Source organism: Calonectris borealis, chromosome 9 (assembly GCF_964195595.1).
Source record: "Calonectris borealis chromosome 9, bCalBor7.hap1.2, whole genome shotgun sequence".
Lineage (NCBI taxonomy): Eukaryota > Metazoa > Chordata > Aves > Procellariiformes > Procellariidae > Calonectris > Calonectris borealis.
In genome coordinates, this window is record NC_134320.1 from 18,882,302 (window position 1) to 18,902,275 (window position 19,974).

The following is a 19,974-nucleotide window of genomic DNA, read 5'->3' on the forward strand; positions in this document are numbered from 1 at the left end:
GGGCTGGAATAAGGTTGTGATAATTAATGGAGGTTAAAGTGCTCCTTCTGCCTGTGAGCTGCTTGGAAATGGAAAAGAAGAACCTGTCACAATTGTGACTGGCTCTAAACTGCTGTCAGGCTCTCCTCCTTCCCTTCCCCTGCCCCAAGTGGAAAATTGTATTGGAAAGCAGCAGTTAGAGCACTTAAATCTTTCCACAGTTCATTTCAAGCTCCCTTTCTTCTTCCCAGCCATTCCCAGGCCAGTTCGGGGCGCGGATGGGAGACTGCGTCTCTGGCTGAAACTTGCAGGATGTTAAATAACAATGGGAGAGTGGCTTTCAAGGAGGGTATAATGTGCCTGGATTGCACGTACCATAAGCTGTATTTCCCATGCCTTGACATTCAGCCCATCCATGCATCGCTCCTGAACTGCTTCCTTTCCATATGGGATCTATCTCGGTGTGTTATGGAGCAAGCTCAGGCTGAAATGGGGTTGGTACCACTCCTGCTGCAGAGGTGCACGCTCCCACAAGCGTTCACAGAAGTGCTGGTGTGAGCAGTGAGCACGTGAAATGTGGGCAATAACGGAAGCTGTTGTACCCCCTGTGGTGGGTTACCAGGTTCACGTAATCTCTGCCCTTTCCTGGGGACTTGGATTGTCTGTTTTAACTAGCGTGTGTGTCCCCTTTCTCTTAACACCTCTTGGCACAGTCACATCGCTGCTGCAGGCAGTGGTTCCGAGGGGTTTTGTCCCCTGCTGAAACTGGTCAGTGAAGGGCATTTGATGGAGCTTCACTGGCCTTCTCCCCGGCTGTCCAGATTTAACAGGCTGATAGTTGGAGGAAGCTCCCAAAGCTTTTAGTCTGATGTTATTGAATAACTCTTAATTATTCAGTATTAGAGAGCTGGGCAGCTATTTTGGTGTCAGACTCCAGGAAAGACATGGCACTGCATTTGTCTTCCCCAAGTGACCTCAATATGTTCCCACCTCTGTGACCAAAGCATCAGGGATCAACTGGGAGGCAGCAGTCATCATGGCCGCTTGCTCTTCTCCCATCCCACAGTATTTTCTGAGCTTGGGAAGGACAAGGGAGCTTTCTGCTTAGTCTGAGCTTGGAAGTTGCAGTGCACCCCAGCCACATGGGCTGTTTCAGACTGGCACTCTCAGATTTGCAAATGGTTGACCCAGCATGTAGATCTGGTGGTCAGACAGAGGTCTATGTCCCAAGTCATTCACATTTGACTGTTGAGTATGAAGGCATGACAAACTGGCTTGCCCGGAAAGAATATGGCTGGTTGGGGTCCAACCACCATAAGAGATCCAAGCACTGAGGTTCTTCTGTGCCAGGGCTGGAGCCACAGTTGCACTTCCAACAGCGGGGTCCTTGCAGGTGGTGACTTGCCCTGATGATTCCCGATGTGGACTGACAGATTCGGGCACTGGGAAAGGGGATGGGCATTGCTGTCCAATCCAGGATGGTGATTTAGAAACAAAAGGCAGATTTAATGTTGTGCTTCCTTCTTCTAAATGTACAGACGTACCCTGTTCATTCAAGGGTTAAGCAGTCTGAGAGATGCAGCACCCAGAGCCAGGTATCTGTCAGGCCTGGACTGGAGGCTCACCAAAACATGAGGATATATGGTTTTATTTCTGTTTTGTCATTTGGAGATTACTACTCAATGTCTGTAGGACAAGAAAGCTCCGGGGCATCTTAGGATATGCCCCGTGCTCCAGGAGAGGTTGTTATTTTGGCTTTGCACACTCATATGCAAAGGCAAGAACTGATGCCTGAAATGTTCCTTTTCCAAAGATTAAAAGGCACTGCCAAGGCTCTGCAAGATGACAGTGTTGCAAATCTTATCACGATCCAGTGCTGAGATCTGTTGGTTTCAGCAGCACAGATGTGCTGACAGATCTGTGTGTCTGCTTTTTGGTGATGGTAGATTTTTTCAAGAGGTTGGTCTGTGCTGCTGAACTCTGGTTGTAGCTCCCAGTTCAGAGCCTGGAAGGTAACATTGCAAGAGTTCTTTTTTATCACACCTGGGTCTTCATTTTAACCAAACTTTCCTTGATCTAGTAGAACCCTGGCCCACAGGAGCAGTTTCAGGGGGTCATGGTGGATTTAGCTTTGGTTCCTCTGCTCCTAGATGCAGCTGAGGGACCCACAAAAGTCAGTGGAGGAACTAGCAGGAGTAACCAGGTTAGCTCGCTGGCTGTGACGGCCAGGGACTGAGACATTTGCTACTTCACCCAGCAGCGTGTTAGGTTTTGCAGAGCTCAGTGTGAACAGAGCTTGTTCTCTCTTTTATACGATCTCAGCAGAGGGACTGTAACGTGAAACAAAGTCTTTCTTACTAATCCAGCTCTGGACGGTCGTCATACTCATCTCTGGGCTTTAAGGATATGATTCTTCCTTGCTTACAGCAATAGGTCCCGCGCTACCCATCCTTACCTGTTGTGGTCTCATTGAAACTACCTCATCTACCCTCATCTGTCCATCTGTCTGTAAGTAGCTCCAGCTGGGGACAAACAGCCCCCTCTCACCACAACCATGCGCCCTCCTCTCTGACAGCAAGCGTGCCGTTCAACACCCGCTCCCATGCCGCTTGGCTTTCTCCGTTGTGTGCCGAACTCTGGTAGGATGTTTAGCCATTTCTTCTCGATCCCATTGCGTAAATGAGGCTAATTTCAGCCTGCCGTGATGTGTGGGCTTGCTGGAACGTGACTGTAAATCCAGACCTGAACGTTTTCTTGTAATGGACAGGGTGGTGAAATTGCATGGCTGCCTTTAACCTCAGGCTGTCCTTAGACCAAGCCAGACTTTTCACAACCCCTACGCCAGTAAATCAAACAGCTTTTGAATCGATGCACATAAAAGTCAAGAGAGAGAAGTTACAGATGGAAAAGACCTATTGTACCTTGAGTCTGTCCCGCTGCAGAGGGGGTAAGGCACTCTCAGGAATTTACGGCGCAGCTCCAAACCTGCCCGCTGGGGCCAGGCAGGGTGAGAGTTGTGCCTGGGGGAGATGTGGGATGGGGGGAGACTGCCTAAATTTCCTGCAGCTTTTCCATCCTGCTCATCTCTTTGCATTTAATTCCCTTGGCTTTATTTTTGGGAAAGAAAGCTGTTGTTGATTGTATATTCAACAAACCCGATACGTTCATTCTCCTGCTCATTGTTTTTCATTCAGGGCTATGCCTGACTTCTCTTTAGAAGCATGTTTTTCTCACCTAATATTTAGTTTAAGATTGTAGGAGCTGGGTATAAAACCTTCTGGGACATTTTAATCTGCCAAGAGGCCGCCTGAAAACAGACGTTATCCAGAGTATTTCAGTAGTCCCTATTTAGAAAACATCACCCCCAAATCCTGTGTTGCTCATTTCCCTTTCATCCCCTTGCCAACTTCTATTGGTTGTTTTAACCCCGATCTGCTGTCCATGTCCCCAGTACCTTGCTCCCCTCCCCCTAGGGTTTCCATGTCTTTGAAAGTCCTGGTAACCAGAAGGTTCATGTGTTGTGCTTCGCAATCATTTCAGACCAAGAATAATACAGCCAGAGCCAGCTGGATCCCTCACTCCGTATTGATACAACTATTCCCCTTAACCTGCCCACACTCTGTGCTACAACTGCAAATCTGAGGTTGAACCAGAGCAGTGATGGACAGCGCGGTGAGCCCTGCTCCATGGCCATGGCCCTGCCTGGAAAGCACCCCCAGCACAGTGTCCCAGGGAGCAGCAGTGTCTGGGTGTTGTCCACTGGGGACCTTGCTAGGTTGAATGTGTTTTCCTGAAACAGATCTTCTCAGAACCAGTGGTCCTGGTGGTTGCTCTAATTCCCTTGATCTGCAGCCAGTTTCTCCTGAGCAATCCTCCTCCGGCAAGGCCCTTGCTAAAGACTGGCCAGTCTGGGTGATTGCTCCTCCTGGAGATCTCTTCCTTTGAGCCCAAACAACACTTATGAGCGCGGTTAAGGACTGGAACAGGGACCCAGAGGGGCTCTGAGATAGTTGATGTTGGAGATTGCTAGAACTCAACTGGAAAAGGCCAACCAGATCCAACTTCAAAGTTATCCTGCATTGAGCAGGAGGCTGGCCCAGAGTCCTGCAACAAAAGAGGGCATTACTTAGCAAGTCACTGCCTGGCTTTCACTTCATGAGCATGAGGGGGTACACGTTGGGTTGTCATGCCACCACTGCCTTTGACTGCCAGATTATTTAGATTGCTTTCCATGGTTTTGGTCTTTTAAACTTTTTTGGCTAGCTTTTGTTGTTCATCTCTTCGTGAGCTTCTGCAGGCTCCTGCTTGTTTGTCCCTGGGTCACATCCTGGTTGGTAGATGGATGCTCTCCCCAGTCATTGGCCATCTCAGAGTAAGCTTCCAGTCTGAGATGTTCATCCTTTCTTTATTTCCCCCTTGTCCATCAGTTTGTCTCCTGCTTTGGGAGTAATCAACTCTGCAATGCCAGGTAAGCAGGGAAAAAGCAAAGCCAAAGATTGAAGGGAGAAATGCACACAGGGTGTGAATGTCTCCTCAGCAGGAACGTCTGGGAGAGCATTAGCTGGTGGGGAAGGTGGTATGGGAGGGCCACACATAGCAGTCTGTGACTCCCTATGGCACTATCAGTTCTCCAGGTGATTAACTGTTTGTTTCTCCCTTACTGAAAACTTGTCTCAGATTAAACCACTGTAATAGAAAGCTCAGGTTCTGGAGCGATCCCAAGTGTAGGTTGATATTTACAAGCTATCAGCTTCAGGTTTTACCTCCATCCCTTGCTAGCACAGAGATAAAATCCTTTCAAAAATCCCTTTTGATCTTTCTGGTTCATGACATGGCTTTAGTAAGACACTTTCCATATGAAACTGGCAAATGACTTAATGGAAATGTAAGTTTTTCTCATCGTCTCAGGGACTAGTAACAGATGAGGAGCCCCCTAAGTACAAGGGGCCATGGCTTTATAATGGAGCAGAAGTGATGGACAGTATCTCTGCAGGATACTCGTGCTAGGAAATGTCAGAATGTTATTTCTGCCTCAATGGCTTAAGATCATCTGTTTACCTAATGGACTTACATTTGCATTTTGCAGGTGTTGTGTTAATATTAATGTGTTGTCTGCATTGTTAATATTCTTTCATTTCAATGTTACATTAATGAAGGCTGCAGGGGATGGAAAAAAGACCCGACTAATTAATTAAATGGGCAAAAAGCATCTTTAACTTTCCATCGTGTTGCCCTTTGCTTCCACCTAATGGGTCTTGGCATTTCTGGTCAGCAGCCATGTAACACATGCTGCTGTGTGGAGCACTCAGCGACGGACTTGCTAATTTTTCTGACCCATAAATCACTTGCGTAAACTTTTAATGGCGAGGAAAAGTGCCTTTCATTCCTGCTTCCTTCTTTCAGTGGGAAATGCAGCCTGATAACAGGCTGGCCTGATGTGTGGGGCCGGAGACTTTCCCGTCAGGAGAGGGGCTGTCTGCATTTCTTAAGGAATTCTTTCCATTCCCCTCTTAGCCAGACTCTGGATGACATTAATATTATGTGTCCATGTGAGTATTCTTGTCATAAGCTCTGCTTTCGGAGCCAGTGGCGGATCAGGCTGTACGTCTCAAGAATGTGAACTACCAGTCCTGCTTTGGGCGCTGGTTGGGGGGTATCTCCCCTCTCCTCCGCACCATCCCAGACCCAGCTGGGCTCTGGGCTCTTCTGCCCACTGGCAATTCCCACGGGGTGGAGAAAAATGTCTTAGGTCCCTGCTCGGGAGCATCCTAATGCATTCCCGAAAGTAAGGCTTGCCAGTGCAGGCGGTGATTGCCCCCATGAGACCCGTTAGCTGCACACAGCATTGAGTTGTGTGCATGAGTGGTCACTGCTTATCCCTCCCCTACGGCTCTGCGGAGAGGGAGCAGGGCCCTGGCCGTCGTAGCTCCCTCTGAGAGATGAGATCTTGGTGAGCTGGTGGCTTCCCTGGAAAGACAAACCGGATCTGATACGGATCCATAGGGAGGTGGGCTGGGATTCCCAGCCGCACAGCTCCTGGAGCTAAACGCAGGGATTGCAAACCCTTTCCAGTACTGCCGTCGTCTTCCCCATGGAGAAATGCGTAGGCAGGGCGAAGGGGTTGTGTTTTAAAGGAGGACTTCCGAACAGTGCCGTCACTTTGATGCTGACATCCAGCACGAGCAGGGAGGTCTGTACAGCAGTGGCAGCACTGGAGGCATTTCTAGGAGCGGGTAGATGTGGGGCTGTGTGCCCGTGCTGGGCAAACGGCACTCTGTGAGCTTCTTTGGGGCCCATGGAAGAAGGGGTTTCTTGACCCAGGAAGGCCATTCCTGGAGGGAGATCCTCCTCTGTCTGCGATGCTGAGGGTGAAGTCCTCTGCCCCGGGCTTGAAAATGTGATAGTTCTGAGAAAATTGTGGAGAACGCTGGAGCTGGGACCAAGGGAGCCTGCTGAAGTTGTGCCTGCATGTCCTGTGTGGACCAGCACGTGGGTGCAGGTCTAAGCTTTCATCCCTGCCCCGCGGCAGCTGAAGGTGCTGTTTTGGCACAGAGGGGCACTTCAGCTTCATGCCAGGAGATTGAAGGTTGTCGCCAATTTGCATGAAAAGGAGCAGACTGCAGTCATATTAACATTTAATGAAGAGGCGCAGCCCGCAGAGACTGTGTCCTCTGCAACACTTGCTCTTCGTTCGATGACATTTTCTTCGCCGCTTGGATCAAGATGGGATGGAGGGCGGTGGGAGAGGCAGGCGCTGCCTTTATCCCTTCCATACAAACCACAGATGAGGTTGAGGAGCTCCAGGCCAGGTGGGGAGCATTTGTCATCCATGCAGCCGAGCGCCAAGAGGTGCCGGAGGCCCCACGACTGACTGGTGCCATCTTCGGCACCCCAACGTCTGGCCTGACATCGTGCTGCCAGATTAAGTCAGCTCTGTTAGGTAACGGGGCTGCAAAGTGTTGTCGATATTTTCAGAGAACTTAAGCAAATGGTTGAGGTTTTCCTAGCGGTCTAAATACCTGTGTAAAAAAAAAACCCAGTACATCAGGCTTTAAGCAATTAATTCCTAATCATGCTGAATGCCTTCAGTAGCCGGGCTTTAGGATTGAGAGCTTAAAACAGTTTTCCACCGTACCGCAGTTAAAGAGAGTGTTCTCATGTCATTTCCAGCCTCAAGGTGTGAGAGTGGCCAGTAAGTGACATTTGTATTCAGAAAACCCTCCCATGCATTTGTGTTGTAGGCATCTATTACTGGGAAGGCACCATAGCTAATAAAAAGGGCATTCATTATACCCTGGAAAGGGAGTTCATTAGAGGGAAAAGCCATTCTAGCTTAGTAAGAAATGAATCTAAAACTGCCTCAGAGCTGCTATTCTCATCAAGTTTCAATGTTAACAGTTTTAACCAAGAGCTAATTGAGCAATCTCAGAAAGTGGAGTAATTCCATTATTCAGCTCTGCTTTGTTCAAGGCTACCGCTAGCTGCGAAAGGAGCACAAATGACTTTCATCAAGCCAGGAACCGCCAGCGTTCTTGCCTTTTACTACTTTTTCTTTCAAAAAAAAAGTAGGGCTTTTGGGCTTTTGGCAACTGTCATTGGCAAAGGGAGCTCCACGCCAACATCGCAAGGCTCATATATAACACTGCGATCCAATTTTTTGGATAACAGGGGATTTGATTTTCATAACTCTTCAAGCAGCAGTGCTGTTCTGGAGTGCATGGCTGAAGATGCTCCTGTTCGTTGATAGGCAGAGTGTCACCAGGAAGACAGTACACCGTTCTTGCAGGATTTTGCATGGAAAAGAGCCATTGCAAGTGCCGGTCCAGCTACTCGCCAAAGAGCGTGATTCTGTCATTGGCTGCACTCTCAGAGATGCAGGATTAGCTCATGTTGCTTTTAGAAGAGCTTTTATAGAAACCTCTCAAGTTCCTTTGCTTCATGGAAGAGCTGTAATCAAAAATAAACGTACATGATTTAAAGAAAAGAAGAAAAAGTCATACCGCATCCAGCATCTTTGGACTTAATGCTTTGGAGAGAGTTTGTTGGTTAAACTGTGGTGCTGTTTCTTTACCGTTTTCCTTCAGCTGATACTGCTGCTGCTGTTGGATGTGCACAGGACTGTTTGCAGCCTTTTGCGGAAGGTGACTTTCTCTTGATGAATGCAGCAGGATTTAGAGTCCCGTTCCCAGGAGGTGGCCGTAGATCTCTTGTTTGTTATGAGATTGCACTGCAGTGATAATCCCCTTCAAGCCAGCAGAGAGCGAGAGCTGTCAGTGAGGTACTGCCCTTAGCAAAGGGACGTATATCCATCAGTGTCTTTAGAGCCCTCTCAGACACACACAAACAGATCAGGGCTTCCTTTTCTCAGCACTAGCCTCCCGTGGCACTGTTTGGTTCAAACACAAACCAAGTGTGATGCCTTCAAAGCTCTTCTGTCCTGTCCCGGTTGGGATCCAGCATGGAACTGGACACCTGAGGCAGACACGGAACTATAGATTAAGAAACCAGAGGCCTTGACTGCTGTCGTGTTGAAGCACAAACCCATGCCGAACCGGGATAGTAAACCCATCTGGAGATGGAAAGGAGTTTGAACAGCAAAAGCCTTGTTCCCTGTGCAGGAGGGAGCAAGTGCTGTGATGGGGAGACGAGATGGAGAGGAGCAGATGGGATTTTGTAATGGGATAGGGGAGAAATGATTTGGTCACATTTGGCTCAAGTCTGAGATGCTGGAAAGATGCTGGGATTTACCTGGTAACAGCCCACCCAGCCAGATAGACCACCATTGGAAGGGGGCTCAGACTCCAGCTCAGGATGGTTCAGCTCTGTCCCTTTGGGAGCAGGTTTCCACAATGAGCTACCCATGAAGAAAGGACCAACTTCTCCAGTCTATCAAAAGCAAAAAAACCTCGGTCATGGGAGAGCTACGTGGTGTTTTGGGTTTATCTCTGAGTCTACGCCTCAACCATGAGAACGCTTCCAGTGCCTGGATACACCCAGTGGTTACATCTTGCAGGAGGGAATGGAGGTGAAGAAGGCGGCATCGGGGAAGGGCTGTGCTCGTCTGTTCAGCCCTCCCTCGCTGCCGTTTGCTCTGAAGCCTACGGGTCTGTTAGACTGGTGGAACAGCAGATGCTTTAATGTTGCTTCGCTTTAACCAAGCTGCCTTGTTCCTGCACTTACTGGATTGCAAACAAAGTACTCCTTGTTTCTCCCTTGCAGCAAACCTTGCTTAGCTAATGTCATTTGTCAAGTTAATCAGGGAGAGCGGGCATTTCGATGGCTGCTGTGTAGCCTGGCCGCATTGCCATGGAGACAAGCAGCCAAACAGGCTTTTTACTTGCCCCGCTTCGATCTGCAGAGATTTGGCATGAGAAGCCAACATTTTATTTGCCATCAACCAACCAGCTTTCTGTGGATGTGAGTAGTTTTTCAAGGTTGCTATCAAGAGATTGGGAAGGGTCTAGCTAGCCTTTTACGGAACAAATAGTAATGCTGATACTAAAGCAATTCCAGGATCTGAATGTGCAGCTGCTCTTCCTGTGTCCCATGGATGTTTGGCTCTGGTAGGAGCTGGGTGAGAGGAGTTACAGCCCAGTAGCTTGTGTTCGGGGCTGCCATCGAGGTGTCATCAGTCCTCTTCAGCTGGATGGTTTCATAGGTGGCTATCTGCCTACAGGATCCGTGACCGTCATTCAAGATTCTTTGAAAAGCACCAAGTCCTGTGTTTTAGAGCATCTCAGGAGCCTGAAAGCTGCCTGGTAGTCGGTGGGATTTAGGAGCTGTCATTCCTCAATCACGTTTGAAACTCAGAGGCGAGTGCTTCTGAAAACCGTACACTCCGGCTGACCTCTTGCATAAGGCAGGCTATAGAGTTCCACCCACGAACTCCTGCACCAAACCCATAACTCATAAGCAAAATCTGGGTATTGAAAGAGCCGGCAGAAGATGCTTACGCATGTTACAGAGCTCGCAAGCCGCCCCTCCCTCTCCTCCCTCTCGCATGTGCACACGTTAAATGATGCATTGAACAGGTTTGGAAACGCTCCCTCCTGCAGCCCCGGCGAGCAGGACAGCCGGGATCTGGAGGCACCTACGGGAGGGACAGCCACCTGCTAACCCCCAGCCCTCTCCGCGGGACAGCGGAGGAAACCTCACATCAGCACAGAAAGGGCAAAAGTTCAGATCAGATTGTTTATGGGATTTTATGGAGCCGGGAGCCAAGGATAGCTCAGCTAATCCAGAGGAAACTGTAGCGATGGCGTTAGAATGCATTTCACATGGGATTCATTCAGCGCGCGTTCAGATGGACCAGTCTTTCTGTCTCCATTTTTTTAGCCATGAAATATTTTTCTTTGCACTCCCATCTGCCAGCTGCACTGAGCCAAACTCCAAGCTAGGCTGTTTTAAGAAGAAAGAAAAAAGAAAAACCTCTTGTCGTTTGACCTGCCGACGAGTTAGCAGGGCTTCAGCGCAGCTCCCAGGAACGCCAGTGCCAGGCGCTGGTCTGGCCCCCGGCCGCTGCCAGCCAGCCTCTGCTCCCGCCTGCCTCAGCATCCGTTGCTTTTTTCTGAGCCGTGGCGTAATACTTGCCGAGTCGAAGCCCTGGTGAGGACGCTAGCTAAAAGTGCAGCTAAAAGGCCAGGTGGGGAGGGCAGGAAGGCAGCAGCTTTGCTGTGCCCTGCTGCTCCTCAGCACCCGAAGCTGTGCCGGCTTCATGGGCTGTCCAAGCCCTGGCTCATCCTCCTGGGTCTCCAATGTCCCGTGCAGACTCTCAGCATGAGCCCCACGTGGGAATAAGGTTTTCCTTTTAGGTGCAGTGAGACCACCACGTTAAGCTGTTCGTTGCAGATCTTGGCTCCCTCCTCGTGTCCTGAGCCACAGACCCTGTTCCTCTGCAGAAGAGGTGACCTGGCTTAACTCTGGGCGCAGGTGCCAGCTCCTTCGCTGTCCTCAGCCCTTTCCCTCTGACCCTGGCAGTCTCTCACACGCTCCGGATTAGCCCAGCTGTGACCCGTCCTTTCTGGAAGCTGCTTTCCTCTCCCTGGGGACTAAATCTCGACGTTTGAAACAAACCTGTCTAGGAGTTAGCACAGAGCAGCCCCACGCTGTTCATCCCTTTCATGCTTGCAGGGCTGCTGCAACAGGGTGCATGTGGGGAGCAGCTCTGTGACCCCTGGGTGATCCGGAGCTGGGAAGGACCCTCTGTCCCTGCAGGGTGTTTTGACGTCGGCCCACAGGGCAGTGAGCCTTCCTGGACGGCCGTGGTTCGTTAACCTGAGCTGACACGAACTGACCCATTGGGTCCTGGGGCTTCTCGTCCCCCCGGATACAGGGCAGTGTCCGACCTCGTCCGTGTTATCTGCTCCTTGGAAGCACAAACCGCAGCTGTCTCGCAGAGTCAACCCCTGCCTTTGGATGATCGAGCAAGACAAGTAGCTTTTCAACTCTGAATATCTGTGGTCACATCCTGCGCACCCTGTCAAGGGTGCAAAGCTCCTGGATGCTTCCAGATAAGATTTGCCTGCCCATGCGGTCAATCCAACCATGTGCCAGGTACCTCCTCTTGATGGGGGCTGTCTTGGGGGCTGTCTGGGGGCTGGCACTCCAGGTGTGGACATGCTGAAAGGAGAGAGGATGGGGTTTTGCAGAGCAAAGTGGGAAGTGTGTGCTGTTAGTTTTCCTTCGGGTGTAAAAGCATCCCTGGCAGGAGGGCACTCAAGTATTAGCTTCAAATCAGTGCTACCTGCAACATCAGAACAAGGATATCTCCAGGAAAATTTAAAAGCACCAGGCCCCAAAATGGTAAAACAAAATACAGAACTTAATAATCAGGTGGAAATAGCATCCAGCCCAAAGTGTCGCTGGAGGTAAGAGGTAAAGGCTTCACGCTCCAGTGCGCAATGGGAGCAAGAATGGCAGGGGCTGCTTGAGCCCTCACAGTGTTTGTCTCTAGGACGTGAGATAAGCACGTTGAGCCTGTGACAAAGAAGAGATGCTGTTCACGGGTGTTTATTGATTTGTCTTTAAAAATGGGTTTGCACCTCACTCCGTAGAGGCCACATTTCGAGGGAGGCACAAGAACTCCATGGCCAGCCTTTGCCCACGTGTGCATCTGTGTAGCTGGCGCTAGCGCTGGAAATGTCTCCCTTTTAATTTGCACCAAAGCCTGCAGGAAGGAGAGGCGCAGCCCGCGCTCTTTGCTGTGCCTTGCTGCGAGCTGGCTTGGGCAGAAAGGGCTTCCAGGGATGAGCCTGAGCCGGCACAGCCTCACACATGTCCTCAGGCCACCGTTCCCCACGTGCTGTCTGCAAACGCGGCAGCTGGGTGAGAGCTGGTGGGTCCACCCATGCCCAGGAGATGGGGATGGCCATGCCATAACCTGCTGGGTGACGCTCCCTGCCCTGCCTCCCACCCTTGGGTGCTGCGCAGCCAGGGTGCCCAGCACCCTTGGGCCATGCTGTCCCGCAGCCCCCCAGTGCCTGTGGCCATAGAGGGACCGATGTTGCCATCTGCTGGCTTAGCTGCACAGGAGCAGCAAGAGCTCAACCCACTTGGAAGTCACCCGTCACGAACGTGTGCGGACCCTGCTCCCACGCCGGGCTGCGGGCGCATTGCCCACCCCCTGACCCAGCCCTTGGCCTTCTGGTAGCATCTGCCCATCGGCAGGTGTTTCGGGGGACAGGATGGGTGGCCCATTCCCACTTAGGCTGTGCTGGTCCCCACCCCTTCCCGCACTGCCCAAGCGAGGAGGTGTCCTTCCTGCCCTCCCTGCGGGGTCTGAAGTATTGGCCTCTGGCACAACACTCTCTGGGAGAACCCACGAGGCTCTTATTAAGGGAACTCCTTCCCATTAAAGACGAACATTTCCACCACTGATTATCACGTCAGGTGCTTGTTCCTCCTCTGGTCTTGTCTCTAGTTCCTTTCTCTTTCGAGTTCTTGGCAAGTACTCCCAGGCTGGGAACGTATCGCTGCTGCAGCAAGTACCCCAGGTGCACAGCACCCTGCACGTCTCACCTGGCCAGTCCCCACAGCGATGGCCAGGGCCGGGAGCTGCAGGACCACCAGTTCCAGCGCGGGTCCCCAGCTAGCCCTACGAAACCGCCGCTTTGCCTTCAGGAGTGATGGGGCTGAGCTGGCGTAATCAGTGACAGCTCGCTTGGGCATTGCTGGGAGGATGAGGTTACTTCTGTAAATCTATTATCTTTTTTGGCAATTAGCACCAGTTAGGAGCCCTGGGAATACATGCAGCAAACAGCAGGAAGCCCAGTTAAGTACATCTCTCTGCTTATCTAAGACCAGTTAAACAAGTCTCCTGTGGCACAGCCCTACAGCTGGTAGCACCACTCATAAATGCTCCAAAGGTGATCTCTAGCGCTGGGATTGCTTTTCTTTGCAGCGTGTAGCCCCGGAGATTTCCATTCAACGCGCATACATTCAGAGGCAGAAGTGGGGGGGCTCACCCCCGCCTGGGGTACCCCCAGCAGTCTGCAGGTTGCATGGAGGAGCCCCAGAGCCCCTGCATCGCCTGGATGCCGGAGGCAGCCCCGCAGTGAGCTGCGCCGGTGGCTTGCCCTGCCCGGGGGCCGTGCTGCATCTTGCTCTGGGTGGAAGCCCAGCGCGAAGGCCGGGCTCGGTGGCTGGGCTTGACCACACATGTCGATGGGGGAGCGAGCAAGACGCTGTTTTCTCTGGCCCGGGAAGACAGCGATGTGTGTTTGTTTTCTGTGCTATCTCTCGCACAGCGTTTGTTTTGCTTGTCGAGCGTTTCAGGAGATAAAATGACCTAAAGGGAGATTATTTTATCCTAATTTAAGCTGTCAATTTATCACTGACTTCTGCTTGTCTGCGCCAGCAGGACAGCCTGCTCTGAGTCCCCGGGGAAACCTCAGCTAGAAAGTGAGAATTTGGGGGGGGATTTGCTGCAGTCTCACATCTAATCTAGGCTTATAAAAGCAACTACAAGCTGCTCCCCTGTCCCCCTGTGTCATATTAGTTCCCTTCACTATGGACTGGCTTGGCTTCCCAGGGGACTCCCCTCTCTAACTGGGGCCTGGGGTTGTTTTTCTCGTGCTGCAGGCTGGTGGAAGAATTCATGCTGCTCGCGAATATGGCCGTGGCCCATCAGATCTACCGCTCCTTCCCCGAGCAGGCCCTGCTTCGCCGCCACCCCCCACCCCAGACCAAGCTGTTGAAAGACCTCATGGAGTTTTGCAACCAAGTTGGCCTTGACATTGACTTCAGCAGCGCGGGTTCCCTTCACGTGAGTGCGCTGGCCCGGTGGGGAGCAGGGCCATGGGGGCGAAGGGTGGGCAGCTACATGATGGCATGTTTGCGGCAGCGTGTGGTTTATTCCCTGTCCCCCTCTGCCCAAGCAGAGCTGACAACTAACCCATGCCAAAACAAAACACCTCCCTCACTCGCTCTTGACCCCACCAGCGCTGGGCAAGGATGGTCCAGCCTGTCCCCGTCAGCCATGTTGTGCACAGATCTTAGAGCAGGGCAGGGAGGATCTTGCAGGTGACCCCAGCGCTGCCCCCTCTGCAATGGGAAGGATGTTTAAGGGCAGGGGTACTCGCTGGGACACCCATATTTCCTTTTTCTGCCTTCTCAGCAAGAGAAGGGCATTTGCTCTGTACCACATGAAAAGTAGCTCTGCAAGGGGGTGTTTCTGTCTGGGCTGCTGAAGGTCTCAGGGAGGGCAGGGTGGGGAGTAGGGACTGGAAAGGACTCGAGAGCAGTGCTGGGAAAGGTCAGACACAGCCAGCGCGGGAGGTATCCGACCGATCCTCCGCTGAGCGTGTCCTGAGGCTGAACTCCAGCTGAACAGCACAGCGCAAGTTCCAGGATTTTCTCTACTCGCCACAACTGGACTGTGGATAATCCTCTGTTAATCCCATCCCCGCTGGCCTCTCGCGCACCCCTACGTCGGCTGGGGCTGCTTTCCCCGCTTGCTGGCTGTGCCGAGGCTACGTCAGCAGACCTGGGGCTGCGCACTCAGCTCCTCTTCCACACTTTGAACCCTCCAGCCCTTCCTCACCACTAGCCCCGGGCGGTGACCTCCTGTATCCACGTCTCCGCAGAGTCCCATTAGTCCATGCGCTGAAGCTCTCCCTAGCTGGATGGGAGCCAGGCACAGGTCAGGAGAGCAGTTACGGGCGCTTTCGCACGCTGCACGTCTGGGAACGGAGCCAGCGGTCCCTGTGCCCCAGGTGCTCCCTGCCGTTGACCCCAGGAGGTGGGCCGGTGCTCAGAAGGACTGTGCATGCAGTCCTGTCGGGGCTGCTGGGACCAGAGCAAAACCCAATTTCACGTGCACTTTTGGTTTACGAGGAGATTTGCAGGGAAAGGAGGGATTTGGCTCTGATGAGCTGCTGTTTGCCCCAGTAAGGTCTGTCTGGGTCCCCCTACCACCACGACTTGCTAACACTGAATGCTCTCTCTCTTTTCTCCTCCAGAAAAGCTTAAATGAAACATTTGGTGCTGACAAATACTCCGAAGCCAGGAAAGAAGTGCTGACCAACATGTTCTCCAGGCCCATGCAGGTGAGAACACCACTGTGCTGTCGGACACGCCTGGCTGTAGCTGTCTGCTGTGGCTCCATCTTCAACCCTCGCCTCTTCTGTGTTACCGTAGCTGGTTGTTACGTAGAAGGAGAGTGAATGGACACCGAACATGGTGCTGCGGGGCTGCCAGCAGCTTCCCCCAGTGCCTTCAGCCCCATGCAGCTGGCAATGGGGGTATCCCCTGGGCAACAGAGCTTCAATGGATGGCAGGGTCAGGCTGAGCCTTTCCTCGTCCCCCTGTTATTACTGGTTGAGATATGTCACCCTTGAAGTTGTATACGGGATGTTAGCAGGCTCGCAAAGGCCCAGCCTGCTCCAAGAAGAGCTGGTGGCAGGCTCATGGCTCATGTTTGTGCCATTTCCTCATGTCATGATATCCAAACTGGTCCAAAGAAGGAATCAAGAGTGAGGATGATGTAGGGGTGTGGGACTGGCCATAAGCACAGTCTGGTATCTGGATACGCTCTTAGAAGCAGGGAAGCTCTGGAAACCCTTTGGTCTCCCTCCAGACCAAGAGACCTTCTATGAAGGTCTCTGTGATGGAGGCTTGTGCTGCTCACACTGATTGTCGTGTTTGGTGTGTCTGCAGCTCAGGACACTTATTACGGTGCTTATCACCATCAAAAAAAGTTTTTGTGAAGCATCTGCCTTTCTACATTTGCAGCTGGGCATAGCACAGCCTCTTCTGAGGGAAGTCCTACCCCACAGGGAGAAGGGGCATGTTCTTGAAATGGTCTCTCTGCTGTGGCCTGCTTATCGCTGCAGGAATGAATCATCTTCCCAACATCACTCATTTGACTGTCACTCTTCTAATTAGCTTATTTGCTCCATTTACTCATTAGCAGTTGCCTGAAGTCCTGCTGTACTTCAGTGACTTAATGCTTGCTTGCAAGTGGGACTGGGGACTGAAGCCGTTCAGTAAATCACCCACTCATGTCTGTGTCCAGCTCAGGAGTGCTGCTTTGTAAAGTCCAGGGAGTGTCCTCTAGAGCTGGCTGTGTTGTCCCAGATCCCGTGTCCTGCTTTGACTTGTCCTGGTCCCTTCTGTCACATCTTCCTTTTCTGGTGGAAGGTGCTAACAGGTGAAGGCACTGGTGACATGCATTCCCTGGGGTCCCTCGCGGGTCCTGCTGACTGTGGTGCAAACCTGGGCTTTGCCAGCAGCAGCACTTGGAGCAAGCCTGGCTGTGAGCCAGGAGGGATGAGCAAGGAGAAGGCAACTTGGTTCTGTCGTGGAGGACAGAACCATGGAGGAGATGAGCTTTTTGGGACCCACTGTCTTGCTGAGATTTTGCCTCTCTCGTCTCCTGAGGCTGTGGTCTGAGAGGTGGTGGGTGTCTTTTGAGATACCTCCCGGTTAACAGTTTAGCCCTGTGAATACGTGTTAGATCTGTACGCGAAAGAGGTATCAAGGTTTTGGGGATGAAGTCTTCTACGGAGTAGATACCAGACAGAGAATTTGGGTAAGAAGAAAGAGAAACTTTTAAAGGAGATATTCCACAAGACATGATTTTGGCAGGAACTAGACTCATTTCATCGTCAGAAGACCAAGGTGCCCGTGTGTTCAGGTGTGCTGTGCAGTCCACTCGGGCCTGGCAAACCTGCTGTCTGGCACCTCCCATAATAGGCAAAACCTGGTTTACAGCCGAGCCCGTCGGCCCTGCAGGGCAGCCTGTGTCTGCTATGGCGAGCAGCGTTCCCATCTGCCGGCATTCCCGTCTGCCGGTGTTCCCCGGCAGGATGGTGTTGCTGCTTGTGGTGGGGTGCTCTCGTTATTGGAAGTGGTGCATGAGCCAGGAGAAGCAGAAATCTGTCTTGATCTTGGGATGAGCTTACGCAGTTTGGCCATTTGCTGAACTGTTGTTTAGTTTGTAAATGGAGTTTCCCGTCTTCGGGGCAGCTTTCCAATCTGACCCAGGATGTGCTCGCAGCGATGGATCCGTGTGACCTCCAGTGTGTAAGGAAGGACCACGGCGCTGCGGGGGCGAGAGACATCAGTGTTGCTCTCTGTGGTCTCTGGTCCCTGACCACACTCGCTGCGGGGTGGACTCACAGCTTCCCAAAATCCTGAGCAGTTCAGATTCCCACCGTTGTTCCTGCTGCTAAATGCAGAGGACTGGTAGTTTAAAGCCGTGTCAGTGCCCCTCGGAAAGGGCAGACAGCTACTGAGCGGAAGGAGCTTTCCCTGGGAGGAGGATTTTTTGCTGTCTGCCACCAGTATTAGAGCAGGTGGAAGAATCGACTCCATCCTGCCTGTGTCCCCAGATGTCGCGGTCCCTCACAGGGGAGGGGGCAGATCTGAGTGTTGGCAGCTGCGGAGCGCAGCCCGTACCGGTGTCGAGGGCTGGGCCACCGCTCTGACAGATGGCACGGCAAGACTGTCTGGTCAGGGCACTGAGGAGTCACCCCTATCCCTGCACACATCTCAGCTCCCAGAGGTAAAGCTGGTGTTTCAGGGACAAGGCTGCCGTTAAATCAACCAAAACAAGCTGCCCACAGGTTTAACCCCTGGTCACGCCAAGTCTGCATCTTCCATCTCCGCTGCATGCTGGTGGTCAAGACATCAGCCTCTTGGAGGAGGAGGGAGATGGGAAGCAACTGGTAATGCATGTGTCTGGGGGAGTGCCTGGATTGCCATGCCAGGAGCCTTGTAACAGATGAACGAGCAGCGACATACCATTTTTCAGGGGCTCAGTCACTCGGGGATTCAATCTGTCCATGAGAGCAAAGCCACCTCTGATTGACTGGGGCTGATTTATTTCCAGGCTCCTCGCAGTTCTCCGGGGATTGCGGCAAACCCTGGGGATTTGAGACCACTTGTGAGTCAAATCTGTTAATGAGAAAACATCTGCTTTATGCCAGGCTGATGTCACTGGGTAGCGCTGTCACGGTGGCGAGGATGGGTATCAGATACGTGTCCTGCAGCACGTAACCTTACCGCAGCCCAGAGGAGTATTTTTGCTATGATACCCAAGCTGATGCCAACCTCAGTGAGGGTCATGAGCTGCCAAAAGGGTGTCAAAAGTGGTGCTGGACCCAGCGGCAGCTGGATTTGGCCAGCACATCCATCAGGAAGAAGTGCCCCAGGCAACAGCAAGCAGCGCGGGACCTTCAGCATCTTTTCTAACTTAAAACAAGGCAGGGTTCCCTGCACTGGACATAGGGAAGGGATAAGCCCTTCCCAGTGGCTTTCTTGTAGCAGGGATTTTGACCTGTGCCATCAAATGGGTATGCTCTGCTCTGCCTACCTGGCACTGCAGGGGCCTTCCCCCCTTCTGCCCAGGAGCCTGGCATAGGTGCAATAGAGCCCCTGTAATTTCATGCTATCTGTCTGCACAAGGGCACTCGTCTTCTCCCGCAGCAGCCTCCAGCATGTCTTCCTGCCCGACCGCCCAGAGCCTTGTTCGGTGGGAGCCGAGCTAATTGAGTAGAGACCGTACTTCGTGGAGTCCATCAGAAACAATTTAATTCTGGGTTGTGGAAATTGGCAGCCGCCACAGCTCCTATCCCAGCTCTTGGGTCTCATAATAAGGCCGGGACAGATGCTGCTTTTTTTAACCTGCTCTGTTTACTTGCCCGGATCAGTGTGTTGCTGCTCAGCAGGAGCTGGCTGTGCCGCTGGGCTGGAGAGCAGAGGATACAGCTGCCCAAACCGTGGATCCCAGGATGGCTCTGTAATCAGATCTGGCTACTCCTGTTTTTTTTAAAATCACTTGCTCTTATTTTCAAACGGGTTCATTCAATCGCCACTGTGCTGTGACCCCGCCGCAACCCCCCTGACCCGCACAGCCTCCCCTCCCCGCCTGGGCTCGGCCCCGTTGTTTTCCCAGCCCTGAGGGCTGGTGTTTCACAGATGTAAAAATAAAAGCTGTAACATGTGGGATAACAGGGGCGGCGCAGCCGGGAGAGGTTCCTGCTGAAGAGGCTGCTGGGCAGCACGGTGCCACCCCAGCCCCGGTGTTGGTTTAGCGGTCCAGACGCTCGGCTTCCCAGCTGTCGTCGTAGGATGAAGCAGCGGGGATCACAGCAGGGCTGTCTCCTCCTCCTCGGTGAACGGGAGAGCCACTCATCCCAGCCCCCAGTGCTCTCCAAGCAGGCGCAATGGGTGTGCAGAGCCTGCAGCCGGACCCAGAGCATCCGTGGCGGGCACAGGACAGGCTGGGCTGTCCCCTGGAAGATGGGGGGATGGCGAATGAGCCCCAAGGCCTGAGCAGAAGCAGGAGGCTGCTTAAACCCATGTGTGATGTGAAAGTTGGTGCAATCCTTGGGGCCAGCCAGGGTTAGCTGGCAGCCAGCAGCTCCCTGCAGTGGCTTTGCCCCCGTTGCTCAGTTCCTGCAGTGCCTGTCTTGTCCCTGCGCAGCCCAAACTGAGCAGCAGGTGAAGGACAGTCGGCTGCTGGAGCTCTGTCCCGCAGACCCAGATCCCTCC

At 52.4% G+C, this 19,974-nt stretch overlaps 1 protein-coding gene across 5 annotated transcripts in view; it reads left to right on the top strand.

The window, feature by feature from the left end:
- Positions 1-19,974, top strand: part of DIS3L2 (DIS3 like 3'-5' exoribonuclease 2) — a 194,953-nt gene that overhangs the window by 169,917 nt on the left and 5,062 nt on the right. For all 5 annotated transcript variants that reach the window (XM_075157193.1, XM_075157194.1, XM_075157192.1 and 2 more), the window contains 2 exons: positions 14,059-14,242; positions 15,438-15,524. In XM_075157193.1, the coding sequence (XP_075013294.1) occupies positions 14,059-14,242; positions 15,438-15,524 (271 nt within the window). The remainder of the gene's footprint in view (positions 1-14,058; positions 14,243-15,437; positions 15,525-19,974) is intronic.